This window comes from Eurosta solidaginis, chromosome 1 (genome assembly GCF_040869045.1).
Source record: "Eurosta solidaginis isolate ZX-2024a chromosome 1, ASM4086904v1, whole genome shotgun sequence".
NCBI classification, from domain to species: domain Eukaryota; kingdom Metazoa; phylum Arthropoda; class Insecta; order Diptera; family Tephritidae; genus Eurosta; species Eurosta solidaginis.
Window position 1 is genome coordinate 52,721,910 of NC_090319.1, and position 17,782 is coordinate 52,739,691.

General features: G+C 38.6%; 1 protein-coding gene across 21 annotated transcripts in view; it reads left to right on the forward strand.

Moving 5' to 3' along the window:
* cic (Putative transcription factor capicua) overlaps nucleotides 1-17,782 on the forward strand; it is a 227,748-nt gene that overhangs the window by 189,146 nt on the left and 20,820 nt on the right. For all 21 annotated transcript variants that reach the window (XM_067789532.1, XM_067789583.1, XM_067789605.1 and 18 more), the window contains 5 exons: nucleotides 1,538-2,050; nucleotides 2,108-2,308; nucleotides 3,812-4,082; nucleotides 4,403-4,690; nucleotides 11,700-11,893. In XM_067789532.1, the coding sequence (XP_067645633.1) occupies nucleotides 1,538-2,050; nucleotides 2,108-2,308; nucleotides 3,812-4,082; nucleotides 4,403-4,690; nucleotides 11,700-11,893 (1,467 nt within the window). The remainder of the gene's footprint in view (nucleotides 1-1,537; nucleotides 2,051-2,107; nucleotides 2,309-3,811; nucleotides 4,083-4,402; nucleotides 4,691-11,699; nucleotides 11,894-17,782) is intronic.

Genomic DNA, 17,782 nt, shown 5'->3' on the forward strand with positions numbered 1-17,782 from the left:
CGCACTGCAGATTTAATGACTACATACGAACTGGTGCTAATCAGATACAGAACGGGAGAGTGGCTAGTTTCGCCTGCGCCAGCAGCGCTTTAATCTAAGCTATATGAATTTAAATTAATGACTCAAAGTCAACAACTATTTCAGAACGACCTACGACTGAAGCAGTTAAGAATGTCTTCAGAAGATCTACAAAGGGGAACAATTGCTATTTCCTGGGATATCACAGTATTAAAAGTGTCAGTTGGAAGCATAGGGAGGGGACATATGTAATGATAACTAGTACTGTTTCCTAATAATATAGCTCTTTGCTAGTTAGGATGCTAGTGCGATACGCCCTGCAACTTTAACTGAGAAAGTTTTTGGGTAGCGTGCACATCATATTTCAAAATTCTAGGAGTACTGCTTTGCTCTCATTCTAAAAAAGATAGTTTTCAAAGGAGGAATAACTTTTTACTCAGAGCTAACTCACTTCAGGCCTATCAGCCTTATTTATTTCCTCACGAAGAGTCCAACGCGAAACCCATAAAACACAAATTCTACCAGCACCACCAAAATGGCAAAAGCGATAGCCTTTGAGAGCTCCACTTTTTTGTACGATATGAGATTTGGCCATGCTAGTCTTGCGGAGATCATACCAAGAATTCTGCGTCAAGTAGACTACTGTCGATAATAACTGTTCCATAACAGTCCCTGAGAGGAACGATTAAGGGCATACCTATTCTTTGGCGCCACAAGCCTCGGCTATTTTCAGGAATGTCTTTAAAATAAATTGCAAGAAACCCTGGATTTAACGTAAAGTAGACTACTGCCGTAAGGGCCCTTGCGGGAACGAATAAGAGAGTTTCTTTACTATAAGGCCACAGTCCTCGGCCATAGTCAGGAATGGTCTCAAACTAAGTAGGATGCAGCGCTGTGATTTGCGTCAATTATACTATTTTCGGAAACAAATTATACATAGAAAGGCACGAATAAAAGCTTGTCTATATTTAAGGGCCACTTCCCTCGGCCATCTTCAGAGATGGCTTCAAACTAAATTGCAAAAAGGGCTGTGGTATCTACTCGCCTTACATCACGTTTTTGTTCATTTACTCCGACAGTCAAACATTTCAATGCCCTTTTGAGCAGAAATACACTCTCACAACATCGCTCTCATCCTCTTGATATGAACAAGAACTGGAAAGATTTTTCGGCATTCCTTTGTAAATTTTGTTTTCAGACAAACCGATTTCGGCGTTGTACCATCTTCATGCCATGGTATGGCCGACTGTATTTGAGCGGAGGCTTTCCGATACCGGCCGCCTCGGCGTTATAGCAATGATAGTCACTTATAACCTAATCTAACCCATAGTCGTACATACCTTATTTGGGAATAAAAGCAGGATTAAGTAGTCTCTATGGGATATAAACTAGTTAGACTCTAAAAGTAAAACACTATCCGCTGTTCTCTTTTTAACTAATTGGATTTTGGTTTATTAATAAGTTATCAATTAAAATTTGCCCCCAACTAATTTTCAATACCCTTCATCTCCATTTCCAGAACAAAATTCGCCGGCCCATGAACGCATTTATGATATTTTCAAAAAAACATCGTAAATTAGTTCATAAAAAACATCCGAATCAAGATAATCGTACGGTGAGCAAAATTCTCGGTGAATGGTGGTATGCATTGAAACCAGAACAAAAAGCTAAATACCATGAATTGGCCAGTTCGGTAAAGGACGCACACTTTAAATTACACCCGGAATGGAAATGGTGTTCGAAAGATCGTCGTAAATCATCCAGCTCAGGCAAAAATGGTGTATGCGGCCCAACAGGTAACAGTGATGGGAAACAGCGCAATGATTCTATGGATGGTAGCGACGTTTACGGTTTGGATGTGCCATTACAAAGTCCCGGTTCAATAGGGGGAGCGAGTAGTACAGCAGCTGATTCGCAAGGCGACATAATACCGCTGACAATTGAAGAAACTTTGGGTCATGTAAAAGAAGAGCAGACTCGCATCAAAGCAGAAGTGGTGCAATCTGATGAAATGCAGTCGGACGATGAGCATGTAAGTTAAGTGAAAATTTGTTGCATTGTTATTGTTTTCATCCCTTTTTCTTTATAGATGCTGGTGGTAGATGAACCAACTAATAATAGTATGGCGAATAAAATCAGCACAACTGGATCACAGCAGAAACAAATTGATTTAAAATGTCGCGAACGTGTGACTGATTCTGATGTTGAAGATGGTGCTTACGATTATCGAAAATCGGCGGCATTGAATGCGAAAGACGTGAAAAATAAAAATGTTACAGAAAACGAAAAGGTTTGTGGAGTGAATATTCGAAACAGAATAGTAATTATATGTATATGCAACTCTAGATATGTTAATTTATAAGTGAACTATTTTCGTAGCACAGAGTCGAGCTAGGTAAAAAAACAACAACGAGGAGTGGGCATGTTTGAGTTGATATGAGTGTAATCAGACTCCTAATTAGTTACTGGAAATAAACGGAATCACATAATTGATTAAAGGAGGATAAATAAAAGATAAAGGGTAAAAGTGAAGGAGAAATAAAAATATAGATTATGAGTGAGAAGAAGAGGAGGAAAAACAATTAAGTTTTGATGGCGATAATAAAATTCTTTGTTTTTGTTATTCTCCTACGCGTTTCGATGTTTTTATAACATCTTCATCAGGGAGGCTGGTTTATTCTAATAAAACATAAAACGAAAAAACAAACATTAAAAAGTTATTAATAACTAACATCAAGCAACAACATATTTTCCAACAGTTCACTTAACACTCACAGAGAGTGAACTGTTGGAAAATATGTTATTGCTTGATGCTAGTTATTAATAACTTTTTAATGTTTGTTTATTCGTTTTATGTTTCATTAGAATAAACCAGACTCCCTGATGAAGATGTTATAAAAACGTCGAAACGCGTAGGAGAATAAGAAAAAGAGGAAGAGAATAGAACAGAAAGAAGAAAGTAGAAGTAGGGAAACGAAGTACAGTAGTAAAAACAAAGTTAGAGGGACGGAAGTGGAAAGAAATATTAGAAGAAAATAGGCTAAAGGAAGGAAATGAGAAAATGCAAAGGAATTTGGAGTTATGGATTTAAACTCAAACTGAAACCGAACCGAATTTAGACCAAAACCGGGAGAGAGCCTGACACTGAAACATAAAATGAAACCGGTGTCGAGTCTGAAGCTGAAACAAAAAAATGAAGCCGAGACTGAAGCAAAAATCCGAATGAAATAGAGACCAAACTTAAACCGCAAATGAAACCAAATTTGGAACTGAAACCGGGACCGAAGCCCGATAAAACTGAACGAAACCCGCAATCGGAAAGGAAACTAAAGACGAACCTGGCCACAGGAAATATTCAAATTGAACTCATATTGAAAATGGAATCGAATTTTAAACCGAACACTGAATCGATGTACCGAAAGTAAAGGGTAAATAATAATGGATTTCCCAGCCGAACACGAATTCAAAATTTGGATCGTAACCCCTATAGGACCCTTTACCGAATTGTAAATCAAAATCGTAATTTAAGTCGATTAAGATATGTAATCGTGCGTTAATTTATTGTCTGTAAAACTTGAACCACTCGGCGAGTGTGGTTAATTTAAAAACATGTCATGTAATACACCTAACAAAATTATCTTTCTTAAATGTTTCGAGGCAGGCTACACTCTAAAGTTTCTTTAGGGAAACGATATTTTATCATTAAAATTCTATAATTATATAATCACTTTTTTATGCTATCTTCTATGAATTTTATTTAATTAATATTGTGTTATTTAATTCACATCAACAGCGCACACTTTCAGAGGATGGAAATATTAAAAATGACAAACAAACAAAAGTGGATGGCTTAGAGCATTCTACCGCTGCCAGCACATCATCCAATACGAATGCAGTGAACAACAACCCGTGCGCCACAGAACGTGATATAACTTTAAAACCCAAAGCCATTAAACCATATCCTTCAAGCATTGAAAGCAGTATACTTAGCCCACAACAAATGCCGATATACTCATATAGCAGTCCGAAGAATCCAATCGGTGTAACACCATTCCAGCCAACAGGCGAGCGCAATAATATACGAAAGAAAAATACAATTTTGAACACAAAAAAAATTAAGTAAAAAGGTTGCATGCTTGAATTTCATGAGTCGATAGTTTACAAAAAAATACATCGTTTTATTAAGCTTATGCTTTTCTAAACTATTTATATGGTATACATAAAGAACTGCGCGCTTTGTCTAACAAATATATTTTTGCAACCTTTTTCAATTGTATTTTTCATATATCAAATTCATATTTATTAAATAAGTGTATCTTTTTATTCATTTAATTATAATTAATTATTATTATTATTGTTATTATTGTTTGCATTGTACTTTTAGGTGGCGCTTTTAAAACAATGCCCATAAGCCCAAAAAGCACAAAATTGGACGAACAACAACAGCAATCACAACAGATCCACATAAAACAAGAATTTATTAAAGAAGAACTCGCATCGCCTTTCAAAACAAATAATGCTGGTGGCGCTAGTGCTGGTAGTGGTTGTGTAAAAAGCGTATTCACATTCAATGTGCCAACTGGCTCCGCCACATGTCTGAGTCAGAAACAAACGCATCAACAGGGACATCCATTACGCAGTCCAACCACAATGGACAATAGTAGAGGAGGTGGTATGTACAAAAATTAGAATGACTTATTGAAACACTGAGTTACTTTGAATTATTTTTTAATTTTTATATTTTAATGTTATTAGAAATGAACTTATGCTGTGCCAATAAAAAAAAAACTAATTTTAGGATTAACTTACGTCTGTCTGCAAACTTTGTGCGATCTTATAAAACATCCTTAAGATAAGGCATATATTTGCAATGATACAATTTTTCCAACCGATAAGAACACTATTTAAAGAAACAACCTCAGGATGACACCCGCACCATAACCGTAACAACCAATCAAACATATAAACCTTCAACGAAATTCTTAAAAATAAAATAAATAAATACAAGGTGCAATACACCTTCGAAGAGATTTAGGCTGAGCTTGACTTTCAATTTGCGTCGTGCTCCTTTTAGTTTTTTCTATAAATTTCATGTTTTCCGGACGGCATTTGCAGGGCAGATGAGTTTTCGCTGTGAAGCTTTTGATGGCAGAAATATACTCGAAGTTCTTGCTAAATCACTGCCTTAGCAATCTTATCTCCTCAAAAAACGTAATTGGCTCAAACAAGGCATTTTCCTTATACCTCCTACTACATAGAGCTTTAATAACTTAAAAAAAAGTTAAAAGATTCAAACAAAGCTCAGATGAAACCGAAAGCAAAGCAAGCGATCTTAGTTGAATGAGGATATTTACATCTTTGGAACTTCAAACCTTTCCACCTAAAAGCATAATATTCCAAGTTTCACCAGCTCTGTTACTGAACGAGCTGATAAATTTTGCTCCTTTAGACAATATCGAGCCCTCTGAAATAAGAGCATCATAGCACTCACGGTGACTTTGGGCTCAATTTCATATATGTAAATAAATTCTTAATCAAATTGTAAGAAGTAGTGATACTTGGAATTTGAGGCTGGGAAACTTGTTTACTGTTGGTGCGAAACTCAATGAAGCGGGCTTAATCTGCCTTTTTTCAGAAACTTGAGGTAATCCGCTGCCTGATCTTGTGGCAAATTACAAAATACGTTGAAAAATGTATAGTTTCATGAACCCTTAATATATTCCTCGAAAGTGTTAGTTAGATCTCCTTTCACGAGGGTGGCGATCGTCAATAAACGGCCCAGTTCGTAGTTCACCACATTTATTTTAACTATAAATATTTATTTAATCTTAATAATTTTCTTTCAGTTGTTGCTATTGTGTTGGTTTGTTGTTTTTTATAATTTAATTTTGTATATTTATTACTTATATTAATAATTTTTTATAAGGATTTGAAACGGCTTGTCTTCAAACATTGTTCATATGTATTAAGAGTTGCCTCCCCTCATTATCATCTTGTCAAACTTGTCTATTCATTTCACCAAAATATCATTTTCGAAATTCATATTAATATCTTTTGCAAGCACTGTTTACATACATACATACTCGCTTGGAGCCAAAATTGGGTTCTGTAGATTCTTTAGCTTCATTATAGTTAAATACTTTCAAAGCACTTGATAATCCCGACATTGTCTCAAAACCAAATTCCCAAATTAGGAAGTCCCAAATAAATTCTTGATCCGAAATTTTTCTTGAAATCACGCCGATAAAGCCCCAAATTTATTGCGAAAACAATTGGGGAGTTACCCAGTTCCGAAATATGCCCGATAACATCCACAAAATATCTCCGAAACTGCCCCAAGCAATCCCAAAATTATTCAGAAATTATTCCAAGAAAGAGTACCGTTATGATCCGCAGAGAGTTTGTTGACAGTCTCGCAGTAGTACAGAAATCATCCCAAAATAGCCCCCCAAAAGGAACAAAAGATCGAAGTAACCCCGAAACGATACCAAAAAAGTTTCGAAACGAACCCGAAATAGTAACCAAAACGTTTCAAAAAACCAACCCGAAATAATGCACAGAAACTCCCGAATTGTTGGATATGATCTCTACAGCTACCCCGAAAAAGTGCGAAAAGAATCACTATTCGAAATTGATTAGACCTTTATATACATATATAATGCGTAGACAATTAGCTATTGTAACGAATTTTGGGGGGATCCGATTATTTTGCACCGTCCAATATTCAGTATTGCAAAACCTACTTTGGGAGTAGTACTTCACTAATAGCGAGTTTAAATCAACCTGATTACTGATTCCTCAGCTTGCGCTGCTTTTATACTCTCGGTTATCTCGTTCGCCCATTTCTCCTAAGGTCTAGACGTTTCACCTTCTAGAACAGTTGTGTCTTATGCTTGGTAATTTAGCTATATATCTCTGTAGTTTATGTTTTTTATTCTAGCCATATGCATGTGTATGCGTGAGTAACAACTTCTGCTCTTAGCTGCTGGCTACATAATCTCTGCTTCAAGCTGCTGTTATGTGTATGGAATATTATACGTTGCCTTGCACCTAAGTATTTTTGTTGTTGTGATTATTTACTAACAGCATAGTGATGATAATATTCGTCACACTATATTATCGAAATACCAAATATTATTGATGTTGGTCAAAGCGATTGAGATTTGGATCACAAAAAACAGTTTCTGGTGGACGGAAACCCAGAGAGGACAAGGGCTTAGACCTAAATTTGTGTGACTTATGCCCCTATTGCCGTTTACAACTCAACTTAGTTGAAAAATCCTATCAAAAACCAGGACCTATGTTATAAAATAACTCCGTCCTCTTGGCAAATACTAGAAGCTTCTTAAGACTTAAGCCACTTCCTGCTTCTAGATCTGACAGCTGTATCACTCCTAATAGCTGGAGTCTTAGCCTGGTAAGTGTAGGGCACGAGCACAGAACGTGCTCGATCGTTTCCTCCTCCAACCCGCACTTCCTACATCTGCTATCACTGACCAAGCATTTAAAGACATGTGACGCCAGAAGGCAGTGTCCAGTCAGAATACCCGTCATGAGTCTACAGTCCTCTCTTTTGAATGATAGAAGATTTTTACGATAAGACATCGGTAAATTTCCGATATTTTTACCATAAAACCGATTTTTCCGTTAACTTTTCTATAGTAAGCCGATAACTCGTCGATAAAATAATCAATAATATGCCGAAAATAATCTGATACTAACAACAGCCCAATAATTTTTCGTATTCAATAATGAATTTTTTTCGAATCCTGCTAAATAATTTTAAAGTAGTACCAAAATGATCCCGAAATAGTCGCTAGTTATGAAATGAAAAAAAAAAAACCCGACATGTTCCCGCCATAATTGTGCGAATAAAACCGAAATGATCCAAATAGATCTCGAAATAGTAGCTAAAGCAATCCGGTGATCGAAATGATCTTAAAACAGTCACGGCATGATCCCAACATTATTACAAACAAGTAAGGAAGGCTAAGTTCGGGTGAAACCGACCATTTATATACTCAGCGTGAGCTTCAATTGTACATTTCATTTCAGATAAATTACTTTTCTACATAACACGTGGCACCGCCCGGGCGCGCCTGTTTAAAAAAAATGTCTCCCCATTTCTCTTACAATAAAACTTGATAAGTGAATTATCATTGATTCAAAACTATTTTTTGCTAAGTTATAGCTTATTATTCTAGTCGACGACCCGTGCCGTGGTCTTTAACCGATCTCGTTAATTTTTCTTCAAAGCATTCCTTATAGTAAAGGCAACCTCTCTGCCGAATTTCGTTACGATAGGTTTAACGATTTTTGATTTATGATTAATAATATTTGTAAAATTGATTTTATCACAAGTGGGCGGTGCCACGCCCTTTTAAACAAATTTTTATCAAGAGTCTCAATATCAGTCCACATGTCAAATTTCAACATTCTAGGTGTATTATTTACTAAATAATCAGGTTTTTTGTGTTTTCCAAAATTTTATATATGTATATATTAAAAGTGGGCGTGGTTATCATCGGATTTCGCTCATTTTCTATACCAATCTATTCTGGTTCCAGATAAGCTCGGGTACCAAATTTGGTGAAGATATCTCAATATTTACTCAAGTTATCGTGTTAACGGACGGACGGACGGACGGACATGGGTCAATCAAATTGTTATCGATATTGATGATTTTGATATATGGAAGTCTATATCTATCTCGATTCCTGTATACCTGTACAACCAACCGTTATCCAATCAAAGCTATTATACCCTGTGTGCAAAGCACGCTGAGTATAAAAAGTCTCAAAATAGTCCCCAAAATTTCGCCGCACAGTCCAGAATTATTAAAATTGGTCCTGGAAATAGTCACTGCATGACCCCAAAAATATACGATCGGGACGTAGTACGGTTTTTTTGATCTAAATTTTCAGGGATAGCAATTATTTGCAGACCCTAATAATAACATAATGTTAAGTTTACATTATGTTAATTCTAACAGATCAGACGAGGGATTTACTATTCGCGAAACCTGTTTCGGTCGCTAAATAACAGTATTGAATTAAAGTTGTATAAAAAAAATCACACTAAGCTATCTCAGTGATAGTGGGAAATAGTTTGAAAGTAAAAATTAAACACTAAGAAAGACCGAAAAAATTCACATATAAACATATCTCACTGAGAAATACCTTTTTTGTTCTTAGATATTGATTGTTATCCGTGATAAACCGAATTGCCTTTTATAGCTAACCATTAAGTGTAATTACTGGCTTATTCATTAAGAATTGTATGTAAGCAAATTGTAAACCGTAAATATTGTGTAGATTTTAAAAAATTTCCCTTTTTGGCTGCGAGTGATTGTATGATTTATTTTAATTGCCGTCAATCCTTCATTCTATGCAATACATTTTCTCTATTTCTCTCTATCACATCACTTTTTGCTGTTTCTCTTGCTCTCGCTTTTTTCTTTTTATCTTTTATGTATACATGTGTCTCACACATCACAATTAATCATTAACCACGCCCATAAATGTACGTATTATTTGTTTGCAAATCATTTGAAAACTTCATGTCCGCATTTCGAAATGCAAACATACAATAATAACGTTCAGCTATCAAAAAATCAAACTACAACAATGAGTCTTCAGCCAATACGGACCACAGTCTACCACAACAAGCCACGGAAGATTACGACGCTTACGAGACCGAAACCGATTTTGATAATATCGAATTTTATACAATACCGAAGTTGCGTTTAACTAGTACACCAACAACGCCAACGTTTACCACCACAAAAACGCCAACAACAAAAACGTTTCGTTCAATTGTTGCTGTCAGCACCACGGATCAAGCATCAACGTCGTCGTCGTCGTCGGCATCAGCTGAACGCCCACCACCATTAAAACGACGTCAATTTACAATTGTACGCTCATTAACGCCCCAACAACAACATACCTCACCACATCGTCAATTAAAGTATTTACATCAGAGGCGTGTCGAAACACCGCCCACAGTGATAACACGCGTACCCACACCATTTAGTGGTGGCGGCAACGGCAGCAGCGGCGACAGCGGAACTGGTGAAATAAAATCACCAAAGTTGAGAAGACAATCGTTGAACGTATCGCCAGCAGCATTTCAGCTTGGCACAGCAGCTATGCCAAATACTGCACAGTTCGCAATTATACGTACACATCATCATCATCCACATTCTCATTCACATACGCATGCGCATTCATTGAGTTCCACACCACCTCCATTATTTTTTACTAAGGCTCCGCCAAGAGCTGTAAATGCGGTGGTAAATACCACGGCAGCATCTACATTGATTACAACAATATCTGTAAGCATATCATCCACAACTTCTTCTACTTCTACCACATTATCATCCACATCGCTGGCATCCACATCAAAAACAACACCAACAGCTATGTTGGTCACTTCACAAACGGAGAAATTTAATCATTTTTCCCCTTCTCTTTGCTCTTCTAATAATAAAATGCCTGACAATAATAACGATATAAAATCAACTACACCAACAACAACCCAATCAACAATAACAACACCAACTATCAAAAAATTAATCACATTTAAAAATGGTTGTTGTATAAATAACAACAACAATAATGCTACACACAACATCATTGAAAATTGCAAAGATTTGACGAACAATAATATTACACCAACACGTTCCACCATTCTTTGTGATAATACTTTGTTGTTGGAAGCAGTCAAATGTGCTGCTGCAACAGCACAACACAACGAAAGTAAGACGTCTGCGGCGGAATCAGCGTCGCCTATCGTAGCAACCTCCGCGGCGGCATATACGCATTCGTCACAACCGACGCCATCACAACCCACAATGTTAGTTATCACCGATGGACAACGTTATGCCAGTGCCACCGGTGCACAATTGCTGCCACATAAGTTGAAAAAATTTGGTGATGGCAGCGGCACAGCTACATACGCCTACGTCTTGGCCACCACAAATAGCAACAGCGCTGGCAGCGGCAAGTCAAACAACCCAAATACCCCACTGAATATCAATTCTACACCGCACACACCAATCGCATTAAAAACCCAGCAACAACAAAGTGGTGCTGGTGGCGGTAGCAGCACAACCACAACTTTACGTCCATTATCGCTGATAAGCGTGAATTCTTGTAATAAAATTACGCTGCCAGCAAATGCTCGCATACTCACCGCCACAGCGTGCACATCAAATGGCAACAGCAATGTTAATGGTAATCTGGTCGCTATGAGCACGGGTAGTGCAATGGCTGGGAGTGCCGGTGGTGGTGTGGTACAATTTACTAGCAATCCACCACAAATTGGTAGCACTCTAACGCTCTTAAGCGCAACTCCAACGCTCACAGGCAAAAACACAAACACACAAATAAGCAACTCAGGCGGCAGTAATAACAACAACAACAGCAATACAAATAATAACAATATTATAACAATTACTAACACAACTAACAATGCTAATAACAATAACAACATATTCACTTTTAATAGCAGCAACGACAACAACACAATAGCAACAACCAGCGGTAACGTCGTCACCTTCAGCACTGCCAATACCACAAATACTGTCGGCAATGGGGAAGGAGGCGGCTCCATCGGCGTCAGCGGTGGCACCTCAATTTTAATGCTTAATCCAAATATTGCAACTGTTGTTAATTCCACAGCGTCAGGTAGCTCATCGGTGCCTTCATCACCTGCAGCAGCATCAGCAGCCAGTGTAGTCGCCATCAGTTCGGCTGGCGCTTCATGTTTTTCTAATACTCCCACACAGATTTTAACAGCAACGAGTGGTGCTAATAGCGGCATGACAAGTGGTCAGAAGCAAATATTGTTTACGGTTAATAATATGTTAAACCAGGTGAGTGCACATTAAACATCTTTACATATATACTTCCTTTTTGGAGAATATTTAACGAGATGCACGGCCGGTTTCTAGTAATGCCGATTTGATCCCTCCTAGCTTGGAATTTTTTTGATAATCTCATTTGGTTATGTCACCCAGACAGAATTCAAGACAACCGATTTAAAGAATTTAAAATGACACTCGCTTTATTCAATTCAAGTTAACGACTGACTCTTTCTTTACATTTCAAGAATAAAAATGAACATTTTAATATATGATAAATTGAGTACACAAAGGAGAATAAACTTTAAATAAAATGAGAATATACAGAGTTGCCAGTAGATATAAAAGGTGTGATGACATCTCGGCCTCTCCTGACAGAAACTCGAGTTAACCATGATAGTCATAATCTTCGGGATCACTATCATCATCAATTTCCGGGAACAATGCACACCACGGCTTCATCTTGTCTGATGTTGCAATCGTACTATACCTTCGCTGCGAATGTTGTATACCCTCCATGTCTTCGACAACATATCGATTAAATCGTAGAACTTTCTTAACCACATATGATCCCTTATATTTCGGATGCAACTTTCGGGACTCATCGGTACTTGAGGGTGGGGCCTCAATAAGCACTAACGACCCTTCTTCATATGGCGATGGCTTCTTATACCTTGCGTCGAATTTTTCTTTCCATTTGAGCCTTGCTGCTTCAATATTACATATTGCTTCGCTACGTCGCCCTTTCATTTGCAAGTTTTCATCTTCCGATTGTACGGCTGCTAATATTTTGTTTCCACTCAGATCTCGTAGCGGAAAGTCGTATATTAAATCAATTGGTGCAAATTTCGTAGTTGCATTTACCTTCGTATTTAACGACCACTGTAAAATGCGGACATGTACGTCCCAATCTTTCGCATCCTCAGTGGACGTTCGTAAATAAGCCAACACCGCTTGATTCACACGTTCTGCCAGACCATTTGATCGCGGTGTACGCACTGCCACTTTGATGTGTTGAATATTATTCTCTTGGCAAAAAGTACTAAATGCTGCGGATGTGAACGCAGTCCCGCGATCCGACACTATTCGCTGTGGTAAACCAAAGTAGAGTGTTAATTGGTTCAGTGCATCTACTACAGGCTTTGTTTTCGTCGACCGTGTTGGGCAGACCACCGTATATCTCGTCAATGCATCGACAATCACCAGCACGTATTCATATCCACGTCGACTTTTGATAAATGAACCCAGATGGTCCACATGTAATGTTTGGAATGGTAGCTGCGGTATGTCCATCCCAAATAACTCTCACTCTTTGCGCATCGGTTCACGGCTATAACAGCACTCGATACACGATTTTACAAAACCCTTCACAAAATTTCGAAGCCTCGGGAACCAAAAGTTTTTCAGAATTCTCTTGATGGTCCCATCTACCCCGGGATGTCCAACATCGTCATGACAAAGTTTGAGTATACGCCATCGTATACCCTTCGGGACAACCAACAGTTTATGCCCATGGTCGTCTTTCCAATACAATCGATGGTTCTTCAGACAATATTTTGACGTTATGTCGCTTCGTTGGCCAGTATTATTCTGCAAAATGCTTATAATTTCGTTTAGCTTACCATCTTGTCTCTGCATAGTGCTAACCCAGTCATCAGTCGACAAGGTCAATATTTTCGCACGGACATCCTCGACTTCACATGTCACCGCAACCGGCGAACGACTCATCGCATCTACATGACCCATTGACAACCCTGCACGATGTATTATATTACAGTCATACTCCAAAAGTCTCAGTAGCCATCGAGCTACTCTTGGCTTCATTGGTGTTGATATTTTTGCTGTAGTGATTGCTTGGCAGTCTGTTACAATATCAAAAGATTTTCCCAGTAGAAACATTCTAAACCTATCGCACGCTTCTACTACCGCCAGGACCTCCAACTCGTATGCATGGTAATTCATTTCTTGGGGACTACACACTCGACTATAATAAGCTACCGGTTTCAGGGAATTTTCCTCTCTCTGAAGCAATATAGCTGCGATGCCAGCACTCGATGCATCAGTATGCAGCTCATGCTCTTTCCTGATATCATAAATCGTTAGGACTGGGGCTCTGGTAATCGCTCTAATTAACCGACTGAACGCTTCATCATGTTCTGTACTCCAATAAAAAATGACACTCTTTCTAGTTAGGTTGGTGAGGGGCTTAGCGATGTGAGCATACCCGGGAACAAACTTACGGAAAAACCCAGTCAACCCCAAAAACCTACGAACTTCCAATGGATTACGCGGTGTCGAGTATGACTCTATTGCTGAAGTTTTCAAATTACCTGGCCCTATACCATTTGCATCGACCTGATGCCCCAAGAAAGTAACCTCATTCTTCAGAAATGAGCACTTCGATAACCTCAATGTCAAACCTTCTCTCTGTATAATCTTGAGAAACTCTTCCAAATAAAACAAATTTTCTTCTGCACTATCAGTAGCAATAACAACTTCATCCACGTAACTGACAACTGCTTTCTTTAACGGCTGAACCAATTGTGACATCATTCTCTGGAAAGCACACGGAGCATTTCGTAAACCGAATGGCATCCTGTTAAACTCAAATTGTCCACTGGGTGTTACGAATGCTGTAAACTGTTTTGAATGTTCCTCTACTTCAATTTGGTAGTAGCCAGACATAAGGTCTAAAGTGGTATAAAATTTTTTTCCAGACAATGTCGCCAAGACCCCATCCACTGTAGGCATCAACCATGGCTGTTTCTCAGTTATTGCATTCAGCCCGCGATAGTCTACGCAGAGTCTATCTTTTCCATTCTGTTTACGTACCAAAACGACAGGTGATGCATACAGTGAATGTGATCTTCTAATAATGCCCAATTCCAACAGCTCTTCAATAATGTCCTCAACTACACACTGTTTTGGGATAGGAATGCTGTACGGCTTTTTAGCTATTGGTCTCTGACTCGTTAACTTTATGTCCATTTTGAATGTTTTCGATTTACCTAACTCAGGTAATTTTTCTCCAAAGCAATGCGAATACGCATTCATTAAATCAAACAAACTTTCGTTGACATTAGAACTTACCGAGCTTCCAATGTCTACAACATTCCTATTAATTGCCATAACTTGACAAGTGCCATTTTCAATAACTACCTTTCCCTTTGCAAGCACATCGATCCCAATAAGTGCATCATGCGTCATCACGGAGTCGTTAATAATTAGCAACTCAACTATACGTACGACTTCATCAAATTTTATATGCACTAGTATTTTCCCGTGGCAAAGAATTTCACCACCAGCGAACCCAATTAACTTTTCACTACACGCAATGACACATGCACCACACCTTTTAGCAATCGATTGCTTCACAAGGGATTTGCTACTACCCGAATCAATCAGCGCTTTACATTTTATCTCAGATACGCCGATAATTAAAATAGCTTTACATAACTCTACGCATTTACTTCGATTTTCAATTTTATTTACTTCTGATTCACTTTCAAAACATTGCGCCTCTTCTTCTTGTTCTTCACTTGCTACTTGATGTACCCTATCGACTTGTTTTGCTTCAACTTTTCTTCTTGGCTTCACACAATTTCTAGAAATATGGCCTCGCTCCCTACAATACTCGATGCCTGCTGCGTTTCACTTCTTTCGCCAAACCTATATCGGCTATCAAACTTAGCGTAAGTGATTGCAACAAATCGGCACACTTATAAAATTTCATTGCGTTCAATGTTTTACGCATATTATCATCCGATAATCCATTTATAATATATTTAATTATGGCACTATCGTCAATATTATCACGACGACCCATTGCCACCATATTATAATAATATTCTACTATTTTCTCACCCCTTTTCATTTTCGTGCTCATCATTCGCATATGAGCGTCAGCTGAATTTTGTACATACGAAAAATCTGTCAGAAATGCTGCAACAAATTCGTTCCATTCCCGGAATACTGGTTGAGCATCTGCCCATCGCTTTGCAACCCCACTCAACCTGCTAAGAACTGCCAAAATAACAAATCGTCCCAATGATATAATGCTTTCAATTTCTCAACTCTCTCAATGAATTGTATTGACGAGTATGTATTGTCAATAGGATTGAATGCTGGTAGAATCGCTGCTATTTCACTTGGCTTATGTACATACATATTCGGTGCTATGTACCTCTCTCTATTTATTGGAGTTGAAATGATCGGCTGGGTTGTGTCATATATGTATTGCTGTCTCGATGTTGAGTATGACGAACATGGCTGTTGCGAAGTTAAAATCGTTGTATGTGGCATCTGCAAATTTGAATTCAACTGTTGAGGCTTTGCATATGACAAGAACGACTGCGACATTGTATTCGGCTATGACAATGTGTGTTGCTGCTGCGACGTCGACAGGTACACATACTGTGGTGGTATTGTGTAATTCTCTTCTACTGGTGGTGGAAACGATGTAGGCCATGCTTTTGACGCTGGCATTGCTACCGCTGCTATTTGCTGTGTATGTGAAATCGGTGCCTGCGTGACTGCAACCGGCGCTGACGAAAACGAAGCACCACGCTCGTCGTCGTAATAACTTGAAGCTTGTTCTGGAATATTCGATACTCCTGGACGAAGAGTCTGCAGCTGTGCATTTAGCGTCTCAACGGCGCCACACAGCGCGCTAATTTGCACCTCGAGCTGCTTCATGACCCTATCGTCGTCCCTGACCAATTCCTCACCCTGTTTCCTGTTTTCCTTACTTGCCTGTGATGCGCTTCCCTCTGCTGGCAAATCTATCTCCACCATTGGCTCCAGGATTTCTGCATCCACCTCCTGGAGTCTGCTAACTAACTCGACCTTTGTGCCACTTGTTTTTATCTGCAATTTTTGTAAAATCTCTTTTAACGATACTAATAAACTATTTAGGTCCATGACCACTTGTGAAACTGTCACCCAGACAGAATTCAAGACAACCGATTTAAAGAATTTAAAATGACACTCGCTTTATTCAATTCAAGTTAACGACTGACTCTTTACATTTCAAGAATAAAAATGAACATTTTAATATATGATAAATTGAGTACACAAGGGAGAATGAACTTTAAATAAAATGAGAATATACAGAGTTCCCAGTAGATATAAAAGGTGTGATGACAGTTAGGACTAACTCATCCACAGTATGCTTTGAGCTCACCAAACCAATTCTAACTTATTGCTAGGCCATCTTCAGACCCATATTCATCAGCCGTTTCTTTATTCTTCCTACGGCGTCATTTCATAATGCTTGGCGTATTTCCAGTTTCTTGGTCATTGCTACAACGACAATATCAACAGAGCCTTGAGGTACGCTGCCGGTGATGTTGTGCTTTCTTGGTCCTACATCCGTATCAAAGAGGGGTACACTGTCGCTCAAGTGCCAAAGTTTCGTAGCGCTGTCATTATCTGCATCACTTCTGACATTACGCTTACATCCTCTCGCACCACTAATTTCAGTTTCTCCGGGTCTCTTTCTACATCCGCTGCTTCTAGCTCACTTTGTTCCTATAACCACTACACCGGGCTAGACAATCTTCCGCTGACCCACCTCAGTGAGCCGAGAAGGTCGTGGTAACTTTCATTGCCCTGTCGGTATATTCGTTTTTTGACTCTACATGTCCTCTGACTTCCTCCACATTAACCGGTTTGTTGGTGTTTTGGCTGCTTATATTTGAAAAATTACCTTATCAGCAAAATCATTCTGTGTTAATCCGGTTAATTGACGGATGGAATCAGTTTACTCGGTTCCTACTGCATCATGCAGGTCATGGCACTAAGCAGCTCCCTCTCTGCATATAATCACCATTCGAAAAGTCTAAGATTTCCTACGATCATTCACCGCCACTGTCGGTGGCGTTTTCGTCTCTCATTATTACT